Source organism: Eriocheir sinensis, chromosome 3 (assembly GCF_024679095.1).
Source record: "Eriocheir sinensis breed Jianghai 21 chromosome 3, ASM2467909v1, whole genome shotgun sequence".
Taxonomy (NCBI): Eukaryota; Metazoa; Arthropoda; class Malacostraca; order Decapoda; family Varunidae; genus Eriocheir; species Eriocheir sinensis.
Genome location: NC_066511.1, coordinates 19,505,200 through 19,531,424, shown reverse-complemented (window position 1 = coordinate 19,531,424; position 26,225 = coordinate 19,505,200). Strand labels below are relative to the sequence as shown.

Sequence of the window (26,225 nt, the reverse complement as noted above, 5' to 3'; positions counted from 1 at the left end):
CGAAGCACCCTCCAACACCCCCTTTCTCCCCGTTCCTGTACCCCGCTCTCATCCCCCCCTTTACTCCCCAATCCCCCCCTGTTGGTATGCCATTCTGCACCCCTCTCAACCCCCCTTAGCACACCCTCCCCCTATTGGTATGCGAAAGTCCCGCGAAGAATTTCATGAGGTAGTTCGCCATGATTCCCTCCTTCTTCCGGGGTCGAGGTGCCAAGCGGCCTCTTATGACGACACACACACACACACACACACACACACACACACACACACACGTCTCCCAGGTAACATCTTCAGGTTAATTGCCTTTTAGAAAAATAGGCATTAATTACCAGGAAGCGCGTGTACAGGTGAGAGAGAGGGCGGTGATGGTGGTGGTGGTGATGGTCGTGAAGATGGTGGTGATGATGGGGGTAGTGGTGTTTGTGGTGATAGTGCTGTTGGTGGTGGTGGTGACAGCGGTGGTGGTGGTGATGATGATGGGGGTAGTGGTGTTTGTGGTGATAGTGCTGTTGGTGGTGGTGGTGACAGCGGTGGTGGTGATAGCGGTGGTGGTGGTGGTGGTGAGTGAAGTGAATACAACGCCCCAAGGTCTGCGGGAGGCGCTGTCAATATCCCGCGCCTGTTATCCTCCTCCTCCTCCTCCTTCTCTTCTTCTTCTTCTTCTTCTTCTTCTTCTTTTTCCTCTTTTTCTTCCTCCTCCTCCCCCTGTTCTCCCTTCTTCTTCCTCTCCTTCCCCGCGTTCGATATCCGCCTCTTGCCTCCGCACGGGACACCTGTCACCGTAGGAATTTGTACCGTGTTTACCAGCCTCATGTGTACACCTGGCCTGCTAATGAGTGCCGAGAGAGAGAGAGAGAGAGAGAGAGAGAGAGAATTTACGTAAATTTACATAGAAATAAGAAACACACCGACTTGAATTCATGGTGGGTTTTCATCCTCTTAAAGCCTGGAGTAAATGCGATCTAAAAGTATAAGCAATCTAAAAATATAAACGATCTGAATGTATATGCGATCTAAAAGTAGCCTCCGCCGTGTGACCAAAGGGAATCCGATGCAGTGTCATGTTCCAATGAGAATGAAATACAGAGATACATAAATACACACAGAGATACATACATACACAGATACATACATACATACATACATACATACATACATACATACATACATACATACAAACATGCTTACATAGAGTGAGAGAAAGATGGAGATAAATACATAGTTAGATAGAAAGATATATAAGTAAATAAATACATTAATAAACACATAGAGAGATAGATAGGTAGATTGATAGATAAATAGATAGATAGATAGATAGATAGATAAATAGATAGATAGATAGATAGATAGATAGATAGATAGATAGATACAGACAAAGGACGAAAAATAAGTAAAGAGAAAAAAGAGACAGAAAGAGAGAAAGAAAGAAAAAAGAGAGAAAGGATAGAAAGAAAGAAAGAAAAAAGAAAGAAAGGATAGAAAGAAAGAAAGAAAGAAAAAAGAAAAAAAGGATAGAAAGAAAGAAAGAAAGAAAAAAGAAAGGAAAAAATAAGAGAAAGAGTCGTTTTGAGAACCTGTCGCTCAACAACACAAACACGCCTCGCATAAGAAGATCAGAACCCATCGACACAAGGCAAAGCAACACAACACCTGTCACGCACTCACGCACGCACACACGCACCCTTCCCTTCGAGGTCGTCCGCACCGTCTTACGTGAAGGACACCGATGCCTGACCATGACTTTAGTGGATAAGTGACCCGAAGACTGCGAGGGTCACACGACTGTAATATGAAAATGCTGCTGCTGATGCTGATGATGATGATGGTGATGATGATGATGATGATGATGATGATGATGATGATGATGAGGAGGAGGAGGAGGAGGAGGAGATGGAGGAAGAGGAAAAGGAGGAGGAAAAGGAGGAGATTTACGAGGAGAAAGATTAAGACGTGGAAAAAGAATAAAAGAATATTAGAAAAGAAAGAAAAGAAGAAAAAGAAGAAGTATAAGAAGCAGCAGCAGAAGAAGAAAAAGAAAAAGAAAAAGAAGAAGAAGAAGAGGAAGAAGAAGAAGAAGAAGAAGAAGAAGAAGAAGATGTACAGAAAGACACGAATGCGTACAATAATAATAATAATACCACCACCACCAACAACAACAACAAAAAAAAAGAATAAGAAAAAAAACAACAAGGAGAGAACAAGTAGTGGAGAAGAAAAAGAAGAAAAGAGGAAGAAAACAAGTGGGGAGAAGACGAAAAAGAAGAAAAAAAATGTGCAGGAAAAGAAAATTGAGAAGAGTAAAAAGAAGATGCAAGAAAAAAAAAAAGTTGCTGAGAGAAGACAAATGAAAAGGAAAAAGATTGGCATTGTAGTCTGGCCCACTTTGTCATCCTCCACCACCACCACCACCTCCCCCCATCTCCCCCCCAACACCCCTCGTCTCGGTGGATGGTAGGATGGAAACTCCCACAAGGTTACGAAAGAAATTTGTGTCGTCACTGTGTCTGGTGGAGACATTGGTATTCCAGGCGGGACACGCGAATTTAGCTATTTACGGCGAATCCTGGGAGAGGGGAGGACGAGGAGGAGGAGGAGGAGGAGGAGAACGAAAGAAGAGAAATAATTAGATGAGTAGTAGGAGGAGGAGGATGAAGATGATGAACTAGAAGAAGAAAAAGAAGAAAACAAAAGAAGAAAAGGGAAAGAAAACAAAACAAAAGAAGAAGAAGAAGAGAAAGAAGAAAAATGAAAAAGAAAAGAGAAAAAATGAAAAAAAGAAGAAAAGAAGAACAAGAAGTATTGGAGGAGGAGGCGGAAGAGAAGCCTGGGAGACAAGGAAGGTTTGCCAGAAGAAAATAATATTGCAGTCTCCTTTTTTCCATCAGTAACCACAACACTTTACAGCGAAGAGACTTAACAACGGCCAACACTTTCTCTACTAATTTATGTTGTCGCCTCAGTTCTGAAAGTAAATATTCATGGACCTCCTAATTAAATTTTATGATGAACCTTTTACTCGGCTTTTCCTGGCAATCCACACAACTCGCCTCTCAGATCTGGCCGTCTTGTGAGCCTCAGAAGGAACCTCGCTTTGTTGTTTTTGGTTCATATTTACGGTTGGGGGCGGAGGTGTGGTGAGGCGCAGCTGCCGGGTGATGGAGGGGCGCCGCCTGATCTTATACGAGGCCCCAGACGGACAGGCGGAGAGGTGCGATAGAGAGAGGGAAGGTGTAATGGGGGGAGAGATAAGAGAAACGAAGCCGTAAAAGGAGAGGTAGTGAAAGGGAGGGTATGGGAATGAAAAGGAAGGAAGAGAGGAAGGAAGGAGAAGAAGGAAAGAAGAAAACAAGGAAAAAAGAGAGGGAAGGAAGAGAAGGAAAGAAGAATGGAGATGGATTGATAGCTATATATATATATATATATATATATATATATATATATATATATATATATATATATATATATATATATATATATATATATATATATATAGAGAGAGAGAGAGAGAGATGGGTGATGCAGGGTATACACGTGTTTACAAACAGCCACCGAAGCGTGAGCAGCTCAGAGATAGCAAGTCCCATGGCCTTGGGCGTGGCCGCCACTGCCTTGCGGGACAGAGGCACGCAGGCAACACGGAATTAGACTTACCTTCATCGGCAGCCTCCACTCCGCACCCCTCCACCACTACCACCACCACCCCAGCACCGGAGATCAGTATACGTGAGCGAGGAAATGTTATGAGTCTGGCAGGGACAACAGGAGCCACGGAAATGTAGTGTGCCTTGATACATGGCAGTGTTCACGTGACGACACACACACACACACACACACATACACACACACATACGGTAAATAATAATAATAATAATAATAATAATAATAATAATAATAAAAATAATAATAATAATAATAATAATAATAATAATAATAACAGGAAGTGCAGCCCCTCGCACGTGAAATACTCCTGTTTCCTGTAGGCTTCACTGGACCGGTGAACACAACATTGTATAATTGTAAAGTGTGTTGTTGTGGCGGTACAGAAGCGTGACAGTAACAGGATAATCGTTAGTGTGGTGGGTGTTGAATACGGTGTGGACGGGAGTGGAGAACTATACACCCGTTGTTTTCTAAGTTATACAGATACAGAAGAGCGGCAGCAACAGGATAATCATTAGTGTAGTGGGTGTTGCATATAGTGTGGGAGGGAGTGGAGGACTATTCAGCCATTGTCTTCTATATTATACACTTCCGTTTACGTGCCTTTCAATATTTCACACTTATCTAATGTAATATTTCAACCTCGCACACCTCACGCCCCGCCCTTGCCTGTCCCTTAACATAATAATATTACTCGTTTCGCCACGTCCTCTTCATTTTCAACCTTTGCCTGCACGGATGAGAAATTATTGGGCCGTAAATTGCCGTTGTCAGGCTCCACAGACTTTACTGGATGCACCGGAAAAAACAGCGGCTATTCCGAGCATCCCAACGACAGCTGTGAATAGTGTGTGCCGCGGCGTACACGGGACCGGCATGCAGAATGTTCACACACACACACACACACACACACACACACACACACACACACACCGAAAAAAAAAGAGATCCACATTTTTTTTAACTACCGACAACTCGTGTGCGTGTGTGTGTGTGTGTGTGTGTGTGTGTGTAGGTGGGATAGGTGGGTGGGTGGGTAAGTACGTGGAGGAGGGTATATACTTGAAAAATATCATCGTTTAACAGCCATCCAAGGCCTGTGTTGTTCTCTCAGTTCCCGTTCCACACCGTCGAGAGGGATTGGAAACGCCTCTGCCAGATGTTCCTCTTAACCTTGAATCTACTCCCCTCAGGCCTTCTCTTCCCTCCTCTCAGGCCTTCTCTTCCCTCCCCTCCTTCCCTCCCTTCCCTCAACCCCCCCAACGCCCACGCTCACGCCCACACTAGACAAAAGCACACCCATAAGGCACATACAGCCTTGAAGGGGCCCATAACCAACCCACCCCCTCAAGCACCTGACTCCCATATATTCCAACAAATATATTAAAGGGAACGGAATTTAGCATGTTGTAGTGTCGCCATTTTCAACACCATGTCTCTCTCTCTCCCCTATTTTCTAGCCCTTCTATCCTTACCCTCTGGCTGTCATCACGTTCGACCCTCGTGATTGTGGCCGTAGCAAATTCTGAGTGATGTAAATAACAGGTAAATGGGAGACAAAATTCATTGGTTATGTTGTCATCATGATGTGTTTGATCGATGCGGATGGAAAAGTGTGAGGGGGGGGGGGGGGGCTGAGCTGTTATGGTAAGAATGTGAGCTCGTGTGATGGTGTTGATGTTTGTCGAGTGGAATCAAAATTGGTTAGTGTGAAAGGGGAGGATGATTGCAATTATGAAAGTAATGTCGTGAATGAATGTCCTGATGTTGAGGTATGACTGCCCGCGTGATGGGGTGTTTGGAGCGGTTATGAGGCGTGTTTTTTTTTGTGAATCTGTTATACTTTTTGGGTACTGGTTGAGTGAGGTTTTGTGGTGGTGACCCTGGTTGGTGGCATGGGAGGTGGGTAGAGTAGAGCAATGTGGTGTAATGGGCGATGAAGTGTGGTTGCTAGAGTGGTGTAGTTGTTGGATCATGGAGCTGGTTAAGAAACACAGGAAGCGGATACTTTCAAGGTAAAGAGATAAATGGATAGATAGAGAGAGAGAGAGAGAAAAAAAAAAAACAGACAGACCTATAAATAGAGGAAGGCAGACACATTAAGGCAGACATACATACAGACAGACGGGGAGGGTGGGCACTGTATAGCTAACCTGATCACCTTGAATTCGAGGGACATTATAATGATCCTGCACTCGATGCCAGATACCACGCAGCCCCCCCTCCCCCGTTCCCTCCATCTCCCTCTTACCATCACCGCCCCACCAAGGAAAGGATAGACAGGAAACATAGCAGCCCGTATTTCTCAATCCTTTTTTTTTAATTTTTTTTTTTTTTCAGCCCGCCGACAAAGAGCATTTAGGTCCACATTTTCCCAGTTTTATCGGAAATGGTTGGTGAGGATCGAGCGCCCGCGGTGACAGAACTTATTGTGTCGATCACTGGTCATGGTGGCGTGAGTGGTGGTGGTGGCGGAGGTTGGGTGTTACGGTGGTGGATGTGGAGGGGGGTTGAGGGTAAGGTTTGTGGTGGTGTGATTGTGGTTGATGTAGGAGTTGTGGTGAAGGGTGCATGGTGGTTATGGATTATGTGGTGGTGGTGGTGGTGATGGTGGTGGTAGTGGTGATGGTGGTGGTAGTGGTGATGATGGGTGCTGGTGGTGGTGAGGTTCGTGGCAGTAATGGTTATGGTATAGTGAAGAATGGTGAGGGTGACGATGACATGGTGAAGGAGAGAGCTATTGTATCTGTATGTAGTGGGTTTGTCGTTGCGGGAAAGAAAGAGACAAGTAACAGCGATAATAAAAATAATAAAAGAAAAAAAACATAAATATCATCAGCCTACGAAAAACAAAAACACTACGAGAAAATATAATACAGATTCAAAAGAAACCAAAACAAAAGTCAAGCTCGTAACCCTGAACATATATAACACCTCCGGAGACCTCCCTTCACACGCCCCTGACGCCCTCATGTAATATTTCATTCCTCCCTATTTTTTCCCGCCCTTGCCACTTCCTCAGCTTCCCCTGTAAATCTAAGGCCGTCTGCACGCCAAGGGATAGCGGCAGCAGCTGTGGTGGCGGCTGTGACTGCTGCAACTATGGCTGGTATGCTTAGACGCTTCCTCCTCTGACGTCAACAATTTTCGAATGCCAAAAAGGAGATGAATCGCTTTCTAATGAGTGTTTATTTCGATTCATGGTACAGAAGAAAGGTCAGACTACCAGAAGGGTAATAAACATACCCCTCCAAATGCCCAAACCTCCTACGAAACCTTGTCAAATATGAGGTTGGGCGCCGAAATGTTTAAGAAAATGGCCCTATGAGCTACAGTGACGGCGATGGTGCTTGTGGAGGGACGAGTAACCACGACCTGCCACTATCGGCGCTGACAAGTGTGAAGGACATTGTATAAATAACGCACCAACCGAAACTCTGACAGCCGTGCCCATGAGGCCTCGGGGGCGGCTATTCTGGAAAACGAGGCGGCCATTACATTGATCGACGATGACTGCCCGCCAAGGTCGCCCAAGAAGTCCACATCGATGGCCGCGACGCTGCTTTATGGGGACGGCGCCAGATGATTCTCACTTTCTGTCTCGTGTTTGGCGTGGGTGGCGATGGGGATGGTGGCTGGGTCGGGTCGTGTAGATGGTAGTAGTGTGATGCTATTTTCTCATCCTCTTCATTCATAGAGGATGCGAACTTCTCCCTCTCACTTTCTGCCTCGTGTTTGGCGTGGGTGGCGATGGGGATGGTGGCTGGGTCGGGTCGTGTAGATGGTAGTAATGTGATGTTATTTCCTTATTTTCTCATCTTCTTCATTCATAGAGGATGTGAACTTCTTCCTCTCACTTTCTGCCTCGTGTTTGGCGTGGATGGCGATAGGGAGGATGGCTGAGATGGGTCGTGTGGATGGTAGTGATGCGATATATATTTACTCACCTTCATTATTCATAGTTGATACCTACTTCTCCCTTTACTAATGCTCCCGGATCTGCATTGTTCGAGTCGGCCAGGCAGGGTACGACATCCTCTTTAAAAGCACACTCTAAGAGCAAAGTTCGTCGTGTGTCAAAGGCACTTATTAGACTTTTTTTTTACCCACGGACATGAAAACGCAGCACGCCTCTCTCTTGTCTCTCAGTTCTGTCTGCATTACGGTGTCGTTTGTTTATATACGGGAACATTATCCCGTGATGTGCGTTAAACTTTATGTGCTGCGTAGTGGGTGTTGAATATAGTGTGGGAGTGAGTGAAGGACTACACAAGAGGCGAGTATCGAGACACCTCCCCATCCGAAATTGACCTCTCTTTTGATTAGCGTTTTTTTTTTCTCAATATTTTTTTTTTGCCCTTGAGCTGCTTCCTTTGCTCTAAAAAAGTTAATACAGCCATTGTCTTCTTTATTCTACAGTTCCATTTTCGTGCTGTCGTGGTGTTGACATTTCACACGTATCTGATGTAGTATTTCACCCTTGCCCTCCACACGCCCTAACGCAATGCTTCGATTACATTGGAGTGATGGCGATTGACGGTGGGGAGACTAGACAGGGGAACCTCATGCAGCTGTCTGGGGCAAGGGACAGGTGACGTCAGTGGAAGGCGGGAGGCGGGGGGCGGGGGCCACACAGGCATAAAAAAGTGCTGCGCGTGGGCTGCAGCAAGTCATTCAATTATTGGCAGTTTTACCATCATGGCTGAGTGATCATTGCGAGCGCTTCGTTTTTGACGCATTAATTCATGTGTGTTTTCCGCTTCGCTCCGGCTGTGGTGTTGCTTGGGAAATGATTTGCTCGTTATTAGCGTGTCAGATCGTCACAGTCCCGTGCGTGGCTCACCTCCATGGCTCACACGAATACCATCCACCAGATGCCTATTTTTCATTGCTTTGATGTATCACAAGAGATCCGTGACCTTTTGCCATTGAAGTTGACACCTGATCTTTTATTTCCTTCTTTAATTTCATGATATTCAATTAGTGCAGAAACCTGATGTTCGAACAAGCCTTCGGTCACTGCACCATCTCCTTGATTGCACTGTGTCACCAAGGGGAGAATATATTTCCCTCGCAGAGTCGGTTTCCAAGTGAATGATAAATGGAGAGAGAGAAGAAGATTTCATAAACTTAAAACACTAAACTCATCGTCCAGACTACGAAGGTGCTGTGACTTTAAAGGATAAATTATTCGTGATTGTACCTACAGCCAAGGTCGGTGAATCACTGTCAACGAAAATTTATTTGGAAATGGTGGCCGAGTCCTTAGTAAAGTTATTCTGCAACACAGTGCACAGCTAGAAACAGAAAATGCAAATTCACTCACTCGCTCACCAAAGCTGCCTTCATCAATTTATTCATTTATTTATTCATTTATTCGTTCTATTTATTTACTCGTCCATTAGCGCCCAGCTCCTCGACGTCTCTCTTGGGTCGGTAATGTCACACGCTTCCATCCCTCAAACCAACTATTTCTAAAGGGCGCTAAGGAGAACAGTCGGGTTCTAATGAGTGTTTTCTTAGGTTCATGGTACAGAGGAAGGGTCAAACTATACAAGAAGGGCCATAAAACTAGCCCTAGAAGTGCCCAGAACTCCTATGAAATCCTAGTCATATATGAGTGCTTAGGCGCCGAGATGTTTAAGAATTTGACCCCACATGTTCTCTTCGCAGGTTCGGAAGATCGGCGGCGGGGGCTTCGGGGAGATCTACGAGGGGCAGGACCTTGTGACTCGCGAGCAGGTGGCCCTCAAGCTCGAGTCCGCCAAGCAGCCCAAGCAGGTCCTCAAGATGGAGGTGGCAGTCCTCAAGAAACTCCAAGGTTGGTGTCCTGTGTGTGTGTGTGTGTGTGTGTGTGTGTGGAGGAGCGGCGTGGCGGCCTTTCCTGGGCCAATCGATGTCTGGCCTTGGTTCCGTCTGGCTTGTTACCTCCTCTTGCCTGCCTACATTCTACCTCCTCTTGCCCTCCTACATTCTACCTCCTCTTGCCCTCCTACAGTCTACCTCCTCTTGCCCTCCTACATTCACCTCCTCCGCCTCTTCTTCACCTTTTTATCCCTTCTTTCCTACTCTACCCTTCACTTTTTTCGTTCCTTCGTTCCCTCTTCCCTTCCTACCTTCTACCTCTTCCATCCCTTCTTCCCTCTCATTTTTTTCCTTCCTCGTTCCTACACTCCCTCTTACCTTCGTACATTCAACCTCCCCGCGTTTTCTCTCATTTTTTATTCTTCCTTCTTACTTTACCCTCCTCTCCTTTCTTTCCTACACTCTTTCTTCCCTTCCTTCATTCTACCTCTTCTCTCAATTTCTTCTTTCTCCTTCTGTCCCTCCTCGCTTCCTTCGTTCCTACACTCCCTCTTACCTTCTTACATTCTACCTCCCCCGCGTTTTCTCTTTCATTTTTTATCCTTCCTTCTTACTTTACCCTCCTATCCTTTCTTTCCTACACTCTTTCTTCCCTTCCTTCATTCTACCTCTTCTCTCAATTTCTTCTTTCTCCTTCTGTCCCTCCTCGTTTCCTTCGTTTCTACACTCCCTTTAATGATCCCATCCATTTTCATCTCCCTTCTTGGAATCTCCTTATGGTGTAGTAGGTTTCCTTTTCCGTCTCGCAAGTCTCAGCTCTCCTAATCCTAATCAGATTTTTTTTTTGACGATTTCCAAGAACTCTCCGTGGATATAAAGGATGTTTTTGCGCTTCATCCCCCTGTTATGTGGACGCCAGTGGTATATACGGAGCTGAATTAATACTCTATGATATCCGACTCCATAATATTCCGTACGTGGTCTCTCCTTTCATACCCAACCTTGCCTCTCGCAGTTATTCTCTATTTTCTCTTTCTCCATCACTTTCTCGTCGTATTACTCTTTCGTCCCTCGTTACCGACATTCTAGTTTATCTGTAATTCCTTGCCTTTCCTTTCCTTTCTTATAATTACTCTTACGGTTCTCCTTCACAATATTCTTTCTTTTTTGTAATCCCCTATCTCTCCTTTTTTTCTCCCTTATTTTCACGTTATATTGCTCTTTCGTGTCCTTTCCAACATTCTAGTGTATCTGTAATACCCTGCCTTTCATCCTCTTTTCTCCCGGTTCTTTTTCTCCTTTATTTTCCCGTTATTGCTCTTTCGTCTCTCCTTCCCAACATTCTAATCTACCTGTAATACCCTTCCTTATCTCACCTTTCTCTTTTCACTAATTCTCTTTTCTCCCTGTTTTCCCGTTATTGCTCTTTCGTCTTCTTCCCAACATTCTAGCCTTTCTGTAACCCTCGCCTGTCTTCGGGTTCCAGGTCGCGAGCACGTGTGTCGGTTCATCGGGTGTGGGCGCAACGAACGCTTCAACTACGTGGTCATGCAGCTCCAGGCCAAGAACCTGGCTGAGCTGCGCCGCGCCCAGCCCCGAGGAGCCTTCAGCTTGTCCACCGCGCTGCGCCTCGGCCACCAGATCCTGCGTGCTATTGAGGCCATCCACGAGGTCGGCTTCCTGCACAGAGACATCAAGCCGGTAAGCCATTTCTCTCTCTCTCTCTCTCTCTCTCTCTCTCTCTCTCTCTCTCTCTCTCTCTCTCTCTCTCATAATTTTCCTTCCTCCTGCACTCCTCTTTCTCTCTTCTTCACCTCCGTCAACTTCTTTTACACTTCCTTCAGTCTCTTTCTTTTTCACTTCCTGCGGACTCTCGACATCCCATTTATTCATTATCTGTTTTTATTCTCTTATCTGCTTGTGTGGTGAGGTGTTCCTGTCTTCTTTTCCTCTTCCATCTGCACTTCTTTCCCTTCCAGTCAAACTCTTTCACTCTTATTTTCTTCTTCTTTCTTCCTTCGCATCCTTCCTCTGTCTTTTCCTCATCTCTCTTTCTTCCATACCTTGCCCCATTCTCCCCTCTCCATCATTCTTTATTTTCTCCATCTCCCTTTTACTTTCCCTGTTTATTGTTCTTTCGTCTCCTGCTCCTCATTCTCCCCTTCTCTCGCTCCCTCCTCACACATTTATCTTGTCCTCTCCGCCTGTCCCCTTCCCCTTGTCGGATGTAAACTAATTTATATCAAGTAACTTTCCGCTGACTACAAGCCCAAAGTTGCTGGGAGTGTTGGATTGTTCTCGTTGTTGTTCCTGTGTTTGTTGTCCAATATCATCATCTCCTTTCTCTATTTATTCTTCATCATAACCACCACCACTAATATCATTTTCACCATCATCACCATCACCATCTTTTTCTTCTCATTCATCTTCAGCAGCATTAAAATTGTCACCATCATCATTGTAATCTTCTTGATCTTTTCTTCATTAACCATATATGTACTAATTACCATCACCACCATCGTTTTCGTCTTTTTCTTTTAATTTAACCAACATTCTCCTTCCCTTTCATCGCCCTCTTCATTCTGACCACCCTCATTCAGCTCTCCATTCTTGTCCTTCCTTTCTCCTTAGCTCTTGTCCCCCTGTTCTATAATATAATTCATACACCGCCGTCTTCCTCCTTGCTGCTCTTCCTGTCTTGCTCTCCCCACTGCTCCATAATACTTTTCCTTCGCTGTTGAGCTTTACGTTTTACTCCTCTCTCTATTTTCCTTTCTCCTTCACTCTCCTGCCCTACCATCTCTTCTTTTCTCGTAGTTTATCTCCTTGCCTCCCCTTTCTCTTGATGTTTGACGACACTTTGTATTTTCTATATGAAGTGTGAAAAGTTAAGCATCATGTTTACTCTTGAAAATTCTCCTTCACAGTCCAACTTCAGCATGGGCCGCCTGCCCCACAACTGTAGAAAGACCTACATGCTGGACTTTGGACTTGCCCGCCAGTACACAAATGCAAACGGGGAGGTGCGGACGCCCAGGGCAGCAGCAGGGTTCAGGGGTGGGTGGAACGTTAATTAATTTTCATGCCAGACTCAAATAAAAGTCACATAAACCTCTTAGTTATTCTTACATCTCTATTGCATGCCTGATAATTTCATACCCACATTTCTCATTTATGAAAACTGAGAAACTTTTACAGGTGTGTGGTGGACTGACACACACACTGTTCAGATAGTTTACATCAAGTTTATTTGTAGGAACGGTCAGGTATGCCTCCATGAACGCCCACAAGAATAAGGAGATGGGTCGCCATGATGACCTCTGGTCCCTTTTTTACATGGTTGTTGAGTTTGTAAATGGTCAGCTGCCCTGGAGGAAAATTAAGGATAAAGAACAGGTAAGTGTTGATTTTAGTAACATTGTGATAACAATTCTAATTCATTAATTGGTAATTATTAACAAATGTTTTTTTCAGGTGGGCTAATGCTCCACTATATTTCATGCAATAAGTAATTTGAAGTAGTAATCCACTGTTTTTTTTTAGTTTTTTTTTTATCTTGTGTGCTCAAACAGACATGTTCATTTACTTCACAGGTTGGTCTGATGAAAGAAAAGTATGACCACCGCCTCCTCATCAAGCACTTGCCCTCAGACTTCAAGCAGTTCCTTGAGCACATTCAGAATCTTGACTATCATGACAAGCCTGACTATGCTGTAAGTAGTTTGAATACAACTCTGAACTTCCTTTCACATTTATTTATACTACATTATAAATTATGAGGTATTATAGCAGACCAATGAAAAAATTTAGCTATTTGTCTGTGTTCAAGTTGACAGCATTAGTCGACACAAATAAGGAAAATAGCACACCTTTTAGAAAGATTTTTTTAAAAAGCTTCAGCTGCACCTGCTGTTGTAAGTTTGAAGGAAGAGGAACAGTATTTCTAGGATTTGAATGACTTTGGGACTGGAGGAGAGCAATGTTTATATAAAAATATGAAATCCAGAGCCTCACTACTGAAACTTCATTAAGATTCCTAGTCTCGTTAAATGATTTCAGCTGAGCAAATATCACTTTGTTATTGAAAAGTGCACAGGAAACTTGCCTGAATTCACTAAAACCTTGATGACAAAAATTTTTCTTAGTGTGACAACCCATTTGGTGTGCACAGCACCTTGTGTTTCAGATGAATTCACTGTAATGATTATTTTTGAGGTAATACTGACAGTTTAAGTTTTGTAATGTAGTGCAAGTATATTATAGACCTGTAATATAAGTTATTTAAACATTAATTAGTCAATAGCCATGTGAAATTCAGTGATGTAGTTGTATACTGGATACTGATTTTTGTGTGACTTTTCCAGCATATGCCCCCATATTATTTACCATCCAGTCACTATGCTCATTAATACATAAATTGATTCATGTGGTATATTAATATATGTAAACATCATAAATATAATTTGACATATTGTGTTTGCTTTATCAAGGAATTTGATTACCTGTCATTTACTTAATCCTGTTTAATTAATAGTTGATAATTCATACTGCACTGGTAATAGTTACTGCCAGGACCCTTGTCATAGCGAGCTGTACTCCACAACTTATCTTCCTTTGTGGCAGATGTTGTCAGGACTGTTTGAGCGCTGCATGAAGAGGCGGGGCATTAAAGAGTCCGACCCCTTCGACTGGGAAAAGACCCCCACCGACAACTCCCTGGGAACCACTACAACTACCACTCATGCGGTCATCACCAAGCCCCAGCATGCTGATAGGTAACATACAGATATCTTCATTTCATAGATGTCTCCTATCTCTCCTGGAATACTTGTTAACCATTATCCATTACATGTCAAACTTCTTACATTTATTGGCACACTACACCTAAAATCAGTTAGTACATGTAAAGTTCTCTTTTCATTAAAATATGAATTAACATATGAAAATATGAAGTCATAAAGTCCTGATCTCCTGTGTCTTGATTTTCTAAGTTAGGTAATGAGACTTAATGAAGAAAAATACTGGAACTAGAACACAAGAGATTTCAGTGAGGACATCCTAGCTTTTTCTTTCCCCACACTCATGATGCTACCCAACTGATGGTTGGTCAGTGACTTAGGTTTTTAACTTATTTACTGGTGCTTAGGAGCAGTTAAATATATAACAATGGCAAAGGAGTGTTGCTAGGCCACAGTGAAGTAGTGTTATTGAGCTTGAAGTTGAGAATTCCAGGGTGAGAGCCCTCCATTTTTAACTGTATAGCAATAAGTAAAATATAGATAACCATGAATAATCTGTACTAGGTTTCTTTAGTAGCAGTATATGGCTTTCTATCTGAAATCAGAGGTTTTCTACACAACTGCCAAACTTCTTTTTTTTTCATCATATAATAATGATTGTTGCCTTTTTAACTGCTACTGCCACTTAAAATTCTTCCTTACATTAGCCGGCTAGCGTATGGTGGCGGCATGACAGACAACATGCTGGATGACAATGTGCTGGGTTCTGTTGACAATCAAGAGAATGTTGAGGCCCATCACGAGCGGGAGCATGACCCCCGCCGCCGCCGCCGCCGTGACACAGTCCTTCACCAGCCACAGCCCAACATCAACCAGGTAAGTTGTGTCCCAGCCACTGACAGCTGTTCCCTCCCCGTGTTGCCCTTATCGGCCACCTGTGTGTTTGTTCAGGCCGTGGGGAACTTTGGTGGCGTTCTCACCACAATGTTTCTGTACAGGTATATCCCTCTATTTTCATTGAGACAATGGAAGTATGTCACTACACTGATCGTCGTGTTCCCTAAAAATCTGGGATGTAAAACTGAGAGGGGCTGGTGGGGTAGCTGAACCACAGTAGCATGGAACCCACTGCTTTAACCTCTTTGCTTTACCAATTTCCCACTTTCGAATTTGTATAATGTGTGTCATTCTGGTGAGCCAGAGGCCACACTGTAATATCCCAGGACTGTATGTGTCCCAGGATCATGTTTGTTTTAAGAATCATTGTACTGTAATCCTTTATCTCTTAGTAGTGAAAAGTAGTAAGATGGCTAGTGTTGAGTACTACTTCACTGAGCACGTCTCTGCCCCTGCTAGTTAGTACACTTGGCAAACACACCCTGCACTAGAAATGTCTATTACTGGTAGGCAAGCTGCACCATTCACATTAAGCAAAGATGGTCCAGCACTCAGTTGGTTATTGTGAATTTGGCGTCTTCAGCAACAGGTGGAGACTAAGGAGCGGGTGCTGAACGATAACAACGTCAATGCCAACATCATCGCCAACAATGAGAAGGACACCAACGAGGTGGAGATGTCCCCCAAGAAGAGAAAGGTACAGCCTGCTCTCCCTCAATCTGGTCAGGGTGTCTTTGCTCTGGTTTAGTTGTCTCTGCTACTGTAGTGTATCTGTCTTTGCTACGTAGTCTGTGCTCTCCTCCTTCCCACTCACTCTGTCTCTCAACTCTTGCGACACTAATGAGTGTTTTGTGTTGCCAATATGTACCAACAGCACTTAACAGTGTGTTAACCAAGACTGAATCTCAAAATTGGTACATAAGATGCCTCCCCACCAACCCCCCTCCGTAATGAGTGTGTAACCTGTACTTTTATTTATCCAAAGGACTGGATGTTGTCTGGTTGTTATCCTAATGTAAAATTAATAAGAATTACAGCCAGTGGACCTTGGAGTTTCACAGCATTATGCCATCACTGCTTGTTATAATGTACAAAGTTTTTAATTTACTAATTATTTGTATAACGCTCTATTTTAGTGTGAAGGAAATTTGTTTTCATAATTAGATTTTTTTTATTCAGGAAATGGATGGTAGCAGATAACTTTCTTTGGCATACACACACACACACACACACACACACACACACACACACACACACACACACATGCACATGCATGCGTATGTGCATGCACACCCATACCCACCCACCCTCACCCACACACACCCATACTTACACCCACACCCTCACAAATGGAAAGTCGGGTGTCACCAATTTGTAGAGCTTTCACTCAAGGACAAGCGATGTATTATAGGAAAGACAGTTGGGTGGATTGTATGTATTTAGATCTGGAGGAAGCATTCAGTAAGGTACCTCACAAGTGGTTAATGTGGAAAGTGAACTTACAGGAAGACTGTTCATGGTAGAAAAGAAAGTAGTAATTAGAAGTGATAGAAGAGATGCGTCTTCATAGGGTGAGGGAGCAACTAGAAGTTAAAAACACTTGGTGCCTGAAAAATACAATTACATCTCTCATAATACATAGATGCACTGAACATTGGAACAGCTGGGACAAAGAGGTTATTTAATAAAAAAACTTATATAAGTTAAAGATAAGTTTCATCAATTTATGCTCAGAGATGTAGCCCCACGAGCATTACTCATCTCCTGTACATCACAAAGTAAATACATATAGGTAAATATGCACACACACAGTGTCACACACACACACACACACACACACACACACACACACACACACACACACACACACCTCTCCGTGGCACAACTGGTTAGAGCTCTGCGCTGCCAGGCTTCACAGTCTGACAGGGTGGCGGTTCGAGCCTGCTCAGGCCGGATTCTTTCCGTTGACTATGAGTGGTTACTGTCCCCCCTTGAGCAAGGAAGATGGGGTGTGTGGTGTGTGAGGTTGTGGCAGTACCCAGAGATCGACGATAAAGAGCACTTGCTCATGTCGGGAGGGTACCTGCTGGTGATTACGAGTCCAACACGTGATCAGGCCATGGTGAATTACACACACACACACACACACACACACACACACACACACACACACACACATGCATTATCATGGTACATGAATTATTCATAGTTTTGTAAAGATAATTGATATCAATGGTTCAGAAAAGTTAGTATTACACTAATAGATTCCCTAAATTTTGCCCATCATCATAACTTTATTGAATCAATTGTAGTATATTATAGATAGAAAAAAAAGGGTAGGTAAGGGGTGAAGAATTGGCCAGAAATATCAGACAGATGAACACTGCTGGAATTGCCATGAAAAATATAATGATTACAACAACTATTTTCATCTTCTCATTGCAACTTCAGCAAAACTAACAATTAGCCTGACAGTTAGTTGATTGCCAACACTAATAACTTCATGGCTCGTTAGACTATGGTCATCCAGTGTTGTTGATTTGTTGCTAGTGATATCATTAAAGTATTTGTTTGGGCCTAGTGATCCCTTGAACCACTCCCATTGTGGCTTTGGCCTAAAGTGTATCCCAATGGTAATATATCCTACAGCAGGTCCCAAGAGTGACCTGTCAAGGGGACTCTCATGATGGCACATGTCAGAGCCTCTACACAGATGTGATACACCATTGTGGGAAGTTACCACTGATTTTACAAGCTAATAAACTCGTGCCATTACCATTTTCCACCCATTATATTTTCACTGACTACTGAGTGTTTTGTCTAAGTTAAATTTGGTTATTTAGGTAACAATTTTTATGGAATATTATGGTTCTTATTGGATTACCTGTAACTGTTGCAAGAATGTTTATTTGATTTATTTTTTAGTTAATTCTAAGAGTAGAGGAGAGCAAAAATTTGGGACTGTTTCTGTGAATAATTGTTGGTTTATGTTGAGTACTGTTGTATAGTTGCAGTATAGTATAATCAACCATGTTATCTTTCAAACAACTTTCTTATTAATAATAATGAAAAGGATCTATTTCTGTGCTGAAATTGCTATCAAACTACAAAATTTGAACAAAAAGGAGGATTGTGTCTGACAAAGGTCTCTCAATAACTTCCATTTGTCAGATCAAGATGCACTATTTTGGCTATATTTGAAAATAGTTCTAAAGATTTTCTTGCTAAGGGGACCCGCAAAATTATGTGCTAAACTCAAGGATCCTTTAGATCATGAATAAGTTTCTTTCCCATCATTGTTGCAGCTGAAAATGCTAGAGTGGCTAAAACTTTAAGTCAGCCATGGTATTTGATTTGAGAAATTACAGTCATTTCCAGAAAGTCTGCATTAATTACCACTCTACATATTAAGCATAACAGTTTATCTGTATTTGCTGTGATAAATAGATGAAGGAAAATGGTATTACTGGAATCTAAGTTATGCCTGATAGCTGCCAGAATCATCCAAGTTACCATCATTTTGATATTTTGGATTTTTAGTTTTGTCAGGTTTATGTTCTTTTGGGGTCATCAAGGAACTGAAACATTCAAGTATCATCAGGACTATTTTCAGAGGGAATCATGGAATTTATGAGGATAAGCAACACACTGATTATGATTGTCAAATTGGCTAGGTTAATGTTGAAGGAAGTAGCCTTGTAAGGTAGGGAGGCAGAAAGGAAAGGGACACATAACAGTAGCTCATGATGAGTTAACAGTTCCATTAACCTGTGATACATAGTAACAACCTTGTAGACTTCCAGTCTTCTATACACCATGGTCATCAACATCTTTTAACATTTAAGTATATTTGGGGTGGATCCTAAAAGGACAGACAACTCTAATGGTCAGGGAAGGAGAGAGACTCAGTAAATTGGACCTCACAACTCCTGATTTTCTAATCTACTTTGACATCTTTGACATCTTTCACACTGTTAGTTTTCATACACAAAGTCGCCAATTGTTTGACACGCAAAAACACAGAGTTATTTCTGTATTTCTCTTAAGTTGGGAAGAATGTTAATGTGTGCGTCTCAAAATTGCTTTTTCAAACATTTTCAACCCACTCTCTGCTCTTTCCAGTGACCACACATCCATCACAAAGGATTTACACCCCACACTCTTATCAGTTGTTTAAAACTTAATGGTGGTTTCCAACTAGCAAAGGGTAGCAACACTGCTTTATGCACTCATACTTATAATTTTTTTCTTAAATTTAGCTTCTTCAGCAATGTACACATTTGTACATCCCATCACATTTTCACTATACTCATCCATTACATAGGCTGTCTGTATTTCCAATGGTTAGTATATAGATTCCTTGATAAATCTGGATCTCTATATTCCCTCAGTGTAACAATACAGCCTCTGAACACCTTTTTTTGTTACATTCAAGAACATTCTCCAGGAAAATTTTGTATAACTTTACATTATGAATTTAAGTCATCACTTGTGTAGTGATAATGAAGAAGTGCAAAGACTCTGTAAATATAGATACACAATTAAGGTAGACTTACGATAGTTTAGTTTGCAGTATGTTGAAAATCACAAGTTGTTAATGTAAGATTTGACCTTATAGTTGTAGTTCTTAATAGTTAGAATCTTCACTTTCAGCTTCATGTAAAATAGGTAAAAATCACTATTTACTTTTCAGTTTAGCCCTATAGCAAATCTACACATCACTTATTTTGAGCCCTGTAAATCAACCAAATGATCAAGTCTTGTAGCCACCACACTCACACACTGAAAGATGGCACATGGTTTTAAATTGATTTTCTAAGATGCTTTCACAAGGCTGAATTATTTTGCATTACTTTGAATCATAAGTTTTAATTCTTTGATGCCTTTTCTTGTGTGTTTCAGCACCATTGTCATTTTCATTTCTTATTCACTGACTGCAATGTCTTTCATGATTTTTCATATTAGTTAGCATTAGTTTAGATATGAAATAATTATTGGCATACATAAACAGGCACCAGCAACATGAATTCAGTGATAATAACGTGAGAAGTAGCAAAAAGTTATTTTTTTCTCAGAGGGAAGGTTTGCCCACCCCCTCCATCATATAGTGCAACTTGTCAGTAAGGTGGAGGCAACTGGAGGGGAGTGTACAGCTGCTGTCAGCCAGGAATAAATAGCACTGTGCCAAGATGCAAGGTGATAGTAAAGGAAAAGACAAAACCAGCTAAGCTAAAGAGGAGTGTTAAAAATATATTTAGAGGTTAGAAATGTGAGAGGTGAGGTGACTGTTAATTATAAATGAAATAGATGAATGAAAGACAAGAGAGAGAAGCGAAGTGAAGGTTGAAGGTGTAAACTATATCCATGATTTTTTAGGGAAACATATGACATGGTAGACAAGGGAGCTTTGTAGTGTTCTTAAAATTTAAGGCCTGGTCAAGTGCTTTTCGAAATAAATAAATGCATTATATATTGAGATGCGATGTGTACTGGCGTATGGAGACATGACCAAGAGGTTTTGCACTCATGTTAGAGTATGGCAGGACTATGTGACATCGTCTTTGCTCTCTAATATGTAGTACACTTACAGGTGTATGAAAAAGGTGCATCATTAAAGCAAGAGTAAAGGGTAGTGGTGCAATATGAATGTGAATGATGTGGAACAGTCCATAATATTAAGTTTAGTTACAGATGACACTTCTGTTAGCAAGAAGTGAGTTACAAAAATTAATGGATGAGTTTAGAAGAAGCTGCAGGCACAGAGGATACAGTGAAAATGGTTAGGTGATGGTTTTCTAGAGAATGCCAGGTGAAGCATTTGAGCTTGCAATACCTTGCATACTTATACATGCCAAGAAAACAATTAAGTTGTCACGGGAGGGGGAAGGTGAGGAGAGTTTAAACAAACACGAAACATTCCATTTAATCGTGGGGAGAATGAAAGAAGAAATGAGGAAGAGAGAAGTGAAGGAAAAGCAGTTCATAGGGTCAATTAAGAGAATTATGAGAAGTATCAGTGCTACCATGGAGGCAGAGCAGGAAATAAGAAGAAAGAGCTCTACCATCCTTAAATATGGGGATGAATTGAGTCCCAACACTAAGGCATATGTGCAGTAGTGTGGAGGCCTTATGAGAAGATCATATGGCAAATAAACTTGTTCAGAGTGGTGAAATGGGTGGAAATATTGGGCATATGATGAAAATATAAACTGAGAGAGTTCATGAAGAATCAAGTAGGAAGGCAGAGAGTGACTGGGAGAACACTGTTTAATAGACTAACAAGAGGTAGAAATACCTGAAAGAGATGGGAGTCAGATGTTATTGCTGCAAAATGTGAGTGCAAAATTAGAGGGAACAGGAAACTTATCTGGCATGCTACCTCCTCTGGGGGGAGGTCCCAGAACAAACAAATGACAGAGCTTTTGATGGGTAAAGGTTGAAATGTGACTCCTGGTTTTCTTATCTGCTTTGACATCTTTGACACTATCAATTTTCATTCACAAATTCACTAAATGTTTGACACCTGCAAAACACTGAATTATTTCTCTATTTCCTTAGGTAGGGAAGAATGTTAAAGTGTCCTTCTCAAAGCTGCTGCTGTTAAAAATTTATCAAAGTGAATATTAGTTTTAAAGCTTTTGGTTATGTTAGGAATCTCTCAGGCTAATGTCGTGATGTAAAGTTTTACCTAATTCACTGAAGAGCACTAATAATTGGTATTTAATAACACACTATTGAAAATATTTATTAAACAGGAATACTACTTTTGTGAAAATTTGTGTTCCAAGGCTACACAATTCAGTCTCCTATAACTATAAGTATGCCTTCAATGAACTTTTGACATACATCATTTAGAGGAGGACCATGGGCGTACCTTAACTTTGATTCTATATCTAATTGTCAGGTTGAGGAGTTCAACTGTGAGAAGGAAGGCGAAGGAGTAGGAGAAAAGGAGAAGGAAGGGCGGCTAGAATGCTCCACTGACTGGGATGGAGATGCAGTCATGGCCTCCAGGCAGGGCCACACAACACCCAGGTGAGTTTCCATCTCTGGAGGGTGCAGGAGTTAAACTGCACCTCATTTTTTCCCTTTGCAATTTTATTTAAACAATTATATATTTTCTTTGAAGAAATTATGATTTAATATAAAAGTCTCATTTATATTAAAGTTTGCAACAAAACTACGTAATTTGTACTGTATTTTTCAAATCTAAGTTATATTAGAAGTCTATGTTTGTTAGTTATGACATTCTTGTATTTAATTTGCTTCATGATCCCTGTTTTTTATTAAGAAACTGCATTATTATTTTTCAAATTAAAAGTGTATGTATCAAGTGTAGGATAGTCACACCTATTTACTCGGTAGCAGTGGGGATCACATTTCTTAATGGTCCCTCTAAGCGAGAAAAATGAGAAAAAATCATCACTCACACAAACCATTTCATAATATATATCAAAGCATTTGTGATCAGTTTATGTATCATCTATTTTGGGGGATTTATATCGTGGCACAAATTTGGCCCGTCGCTGCTACACGGTAAAGCCATAAATTTGGCCCATTGCTGCTACTGGGTTAATAAAGAACTCAGGTATTGTTGTTAACCTGAATAGTTTACATCACCAACCAGATAGACTCAATGACCGGGTAATTTCAGGGGAGCTGGCGGTGATGACAACAAGAACAGAAAACCACTTGCTGTCCTGCGACTCTCCTCAGTGGACACAGCTGCCGATGATGTGGATATGAATGTTGAGCCCGCCAGTAAAAGGGATGATCAGGCAAGGAATTATTAAATTATTAGAAACTTGTTAATTTTGACCCATACAGTTGTTGGTAAGCATAAACTTAATCAATTTATAATTTAATTTTTTCCACTAAAGGAAAAAGGATAAAATAAAAGTGTTTTATCTGATATCTCAAATTTGTATTGACACGTGTGGAGTTCTGAGAGTTTTTTGCTAAGTAATTTATCCAACTTCATATTGTTATTTTTCCTTAGTATTCGGTGCAGGATGCCAGCTACGTAAGCTTCCAAGAGGGTGGGCGGCTGGCCCGCATGGAGCCCAATACAGGTGGAGTGTCCCCTGGGGGATCCACACCACCCACTGAAGGAGAGTTTCACCCCCATGCCCGTGACCACACACCACACCGCCGAACGCATCACAAAAGGTGAGAAGTTGGCAGCACAATTTTACAGAGAACTCACTTGTCATTATTAACTAAATATTAAAGTGCATGTTTCACCTAACTAAAATAAATCCTACCACTTCATGATTCCATTATGAACAAAAAACATTATAGGAACAAGATTGGACATATATTCTCTTAATATAGTAAAGCATGTGTGGACCACCATGACAGATATAGACACTTCACAATGCAACTCAATTTCAAAATTCAGCAAGAAAAAGCATATCCACTTATATTGTTAATGGTAAGGATGTCTACATACCAGTTTCCCTACTTTCAGTATGGAGCAGTATGCATTTTGTCTTAGATTTGGTTGCTCTAATATAAAATCATAAAATATGGTTATTGACTGTGTGTCTGTTTGGTTTGTTTGGCCCCAGGAGTCTCAGCTTTGCCAGGTGAGAGTGTCAATAAGCCTTCAGTCCCCTCCACAAAGACCATTGTTTCTCTCTTTCTTGACGTGACACCTTGGCATTATCCTATTACTCTTTTTGGAAAGTTAGTTGTAGAACCAGTGCATCCCTATTGGCAAGAAAGGGTTGTTTCACCGGGAAAATGTTAACTTATCTGTGCTCCTTGAGAAGCATTGCAAAGTGGCCGTTCAGAATGTCTTAGTCTATGATAAAAGTTGTTAAGAGTGTGTTGACGGCGTGTAGCCTCCCCCTTGCCTCTTGCCGTAGTACTGCTAAGGAAAAATAGAGACTCGGGATTTGTGTGGACATTGTTGTGAATCCTTGTTTCAATCTAACATAATTTTTACTGCTATAGACAGATAGTGTATGTTGGGTGTTGTGTATAGTTGTATTGAAGTAACATGACTCTCCTAATATATATGCCAGAATGTGTGTCTGTTTCACATGAAAATTTTCAGGTAAATATTATTTACATGCAAAGCACTCATAAGCACTTTTAATCTATAGGCTCCTACCGTTTGACAAATAACATAATAATGTACTTAAGAATAATAAAGTTCATGTATTGAAAATTCACAAATATGCTCACAATTTTGTGAGATACAATTATCTTTAACAAAAATCTTTTCAATTGGCAAGATAACTATAAGTGTAGTACTAAAATCTGATTCCATTAAATTATTTTTCATATATTATTAATAAACTTATGATTTTAAGATTCTTTTTTGGATTTTACATACTCATAATGTCAAACTTTGCTGCCAATCTTCAATTCAGCCAAGACAACAGTATCTTGTTTAAATAGGGTTTTCGAATCAGACAATTGTAAAGTTAAAGCTAGACCAATGATGGGCTTGGCATTAAATGATAAAAATATATATGTTTACCTTTGAATAATCTGTAACAGCTGTCAGTTGTTTCGTAGTTAAATATTTTGCTCACAGGACACCACCTTCATAAAATTCCTCTCATTTGGCCATCTGTGAACACCAGAGAAGAGAAGGTGCCAAAAGACATATGTATGGTATATTTTCCCTGGTTAAGTCTTTATTCATGGGGCTAGAATTACTAATTCAAAAGGAAATGAGAGCATATTGTATAAAAGATGTTGGGAATGAAGTAGATAAAAAATTAAAGATTTTACAGAAATTAAGGCATCATTTATAATGAAGGTACTCTAGAAAATAACAATTTTCTTAAGCAGTCAGGGTCTAATAAGAGAGGGAAATTATGAAAGAACATCTTTAAACCAAGGAAAAGAAAAATGAAAGAAAAGTGATTTTATTAATTGTTTTACTTTTTGCCCAATGCTATTTTGATAATTCCCCCAAAATGAGAAATTACTATTAGCTGTATAACTAATATATTTGATTGATTAAGAGACTAATAACACTAATTTGGCTAGGATAATTTTTTCTAATAAGCTTTTGGCATCAAACTTACAAACATCCAGTGACCCTTCATTTTGTGTATCAAATAACTGGGGCCTACATCCTTGATTAAAGCAACTGGGGGAAAGATGAGGGAAGAGCAAGGAGGGTTTAGAAAATAAAGACATGCACTTGTTAGAATTTTCTGTTAAAATGACGATATGCAGACAGGATAGGAAGCTGTATGCTGCATTCATGAATCTGAAAAAAAACTTATGATAGAGTTGACAGGGGAGCCCAGTTGGATTTTCAAAAACATTTATGGTATAGTTCATTTAATAAGAGAAATCATGATAAAAGTAGAGTTGGGAGCTTATGCTGTAGCTGCTCATTGCTTTGATGCTCATCTCCATCTCTTTGACTCTTGAGCCTCTGGTGGGAAAGAACTCACTAGTCTGGGAGACACAAAAACTGTGACATCTGGGTTGCCACAATTTACTTTACCCCAAGGTTTCTCAGTTACCCATTTATCAATTAGCCCAAAAGGGAGGATGAACAGCTCTGCCGGCTGTGCAAAACATTAAGAAGCTAATCAGGGAGGTAGGGGAGATTGCATCTAAAAATAAGGGAACACAGATTTCATCATGACCAATCAATTCACTAGGTATAACTGGTCAAAATAAGCCATTTGTCAGTCGAGTTTCCACATTTCTAGTCAGGTCCTAAAGTGTGGCCCATGTAGAGTTTTCTGTTTTGTGGGTATTTACATTATCTCACCAGCACAACGATATATCTGGCTTTATTTTATCAAAAGTCAGAACTTATAACAATCTCATCAACAAAAGGTTTATCTAAGTAAAAGTTCTTCATTCAGTTTTCAGTTGATTTCCAGTAAACCGATCTTAGGTTTTACTATTCATAAATACCATAACACTATATCCCTCCCACACACTCTTCGGTGTTACTTCTGTAGAACCAACATGGTTCATAAAAGAATATGACCATTGCTGTCTGTGGCACCCACCTCCCCCTATACTCAGTACATTGATACACATTACTATTTGAAACTACAATGATACTTCTATTGATAATTTACATTTGGATAGTCAGTGCTGAGGTAAATGTGGGTAGTCTTATTAAAAACTAATTTA

General features: G+C 41.1%; 1 protein-coding gene across 7 annotated transcripts in view; it reads left to right on the top strand.

The window, feature by feature from the left end:
• Nucleotides 1-26,225, top strand: part of LOC127006078 (uncharacterized) — a 146,284-nt gene that overhangs the window by 104,209 nt on the left and 15,850 nt on the right. For 5 of the 7 annotated variants that reach the window (XM_050875588.1, XM_050875579.1, XM_050875599.1 and 2 more), the window contains 11 exons: nucleotides 9,334-9,481; nucleotides 10,952-11,166; nucleotides 12,393-12,522; nucleotides 12,722-12,861; nucleotides 13,059-13,178; nucleotides 14,089-14,240; nucleotides 14,912-15,080; nucleotides 15,685-15,798; nucleotides 22,006-22,136; nucleotides 22,756-22,879; nucleotides 23,101-23,270. In XM_050875588.1, the coding sequence (XP_050731545.1) occupies nucleotides 9,334-9,481; nucleotides 10,952-11,166; nucleotides 12,393-12,522; nucleotides 12,722-12,861; nucleotides 13,059-13,178; nucleotides 14,089-14,240; nucleotides 14,912-15,080; nucleotides 15,685-15,798; nucleotides 22,006-22,136; nucleotides 22,756-22,879; nucleotides 23,101-23,270 (1,613 nt within the window). The remainder of the gene's footprint in view (nucleotides 1-9,333; nucleotides 9,482-10,951; nucleotides 11,167-12,392; nucleotides 12,523-12,721; nucleotides 12,862-13,058; nucleotides 13,179-14,088; nucleotides 14,241-14,911; nucleotides 15,081-15,684; nucleotides 15,799-22,005; nucleotides 22,137-22,755; nucleotides 22,880-23,100; nucleotides 23,271-26,225) is intronic. The other 2 variants (XM_050875594.1, XM_050875603.1) reach the window with 2 other exon arrangements.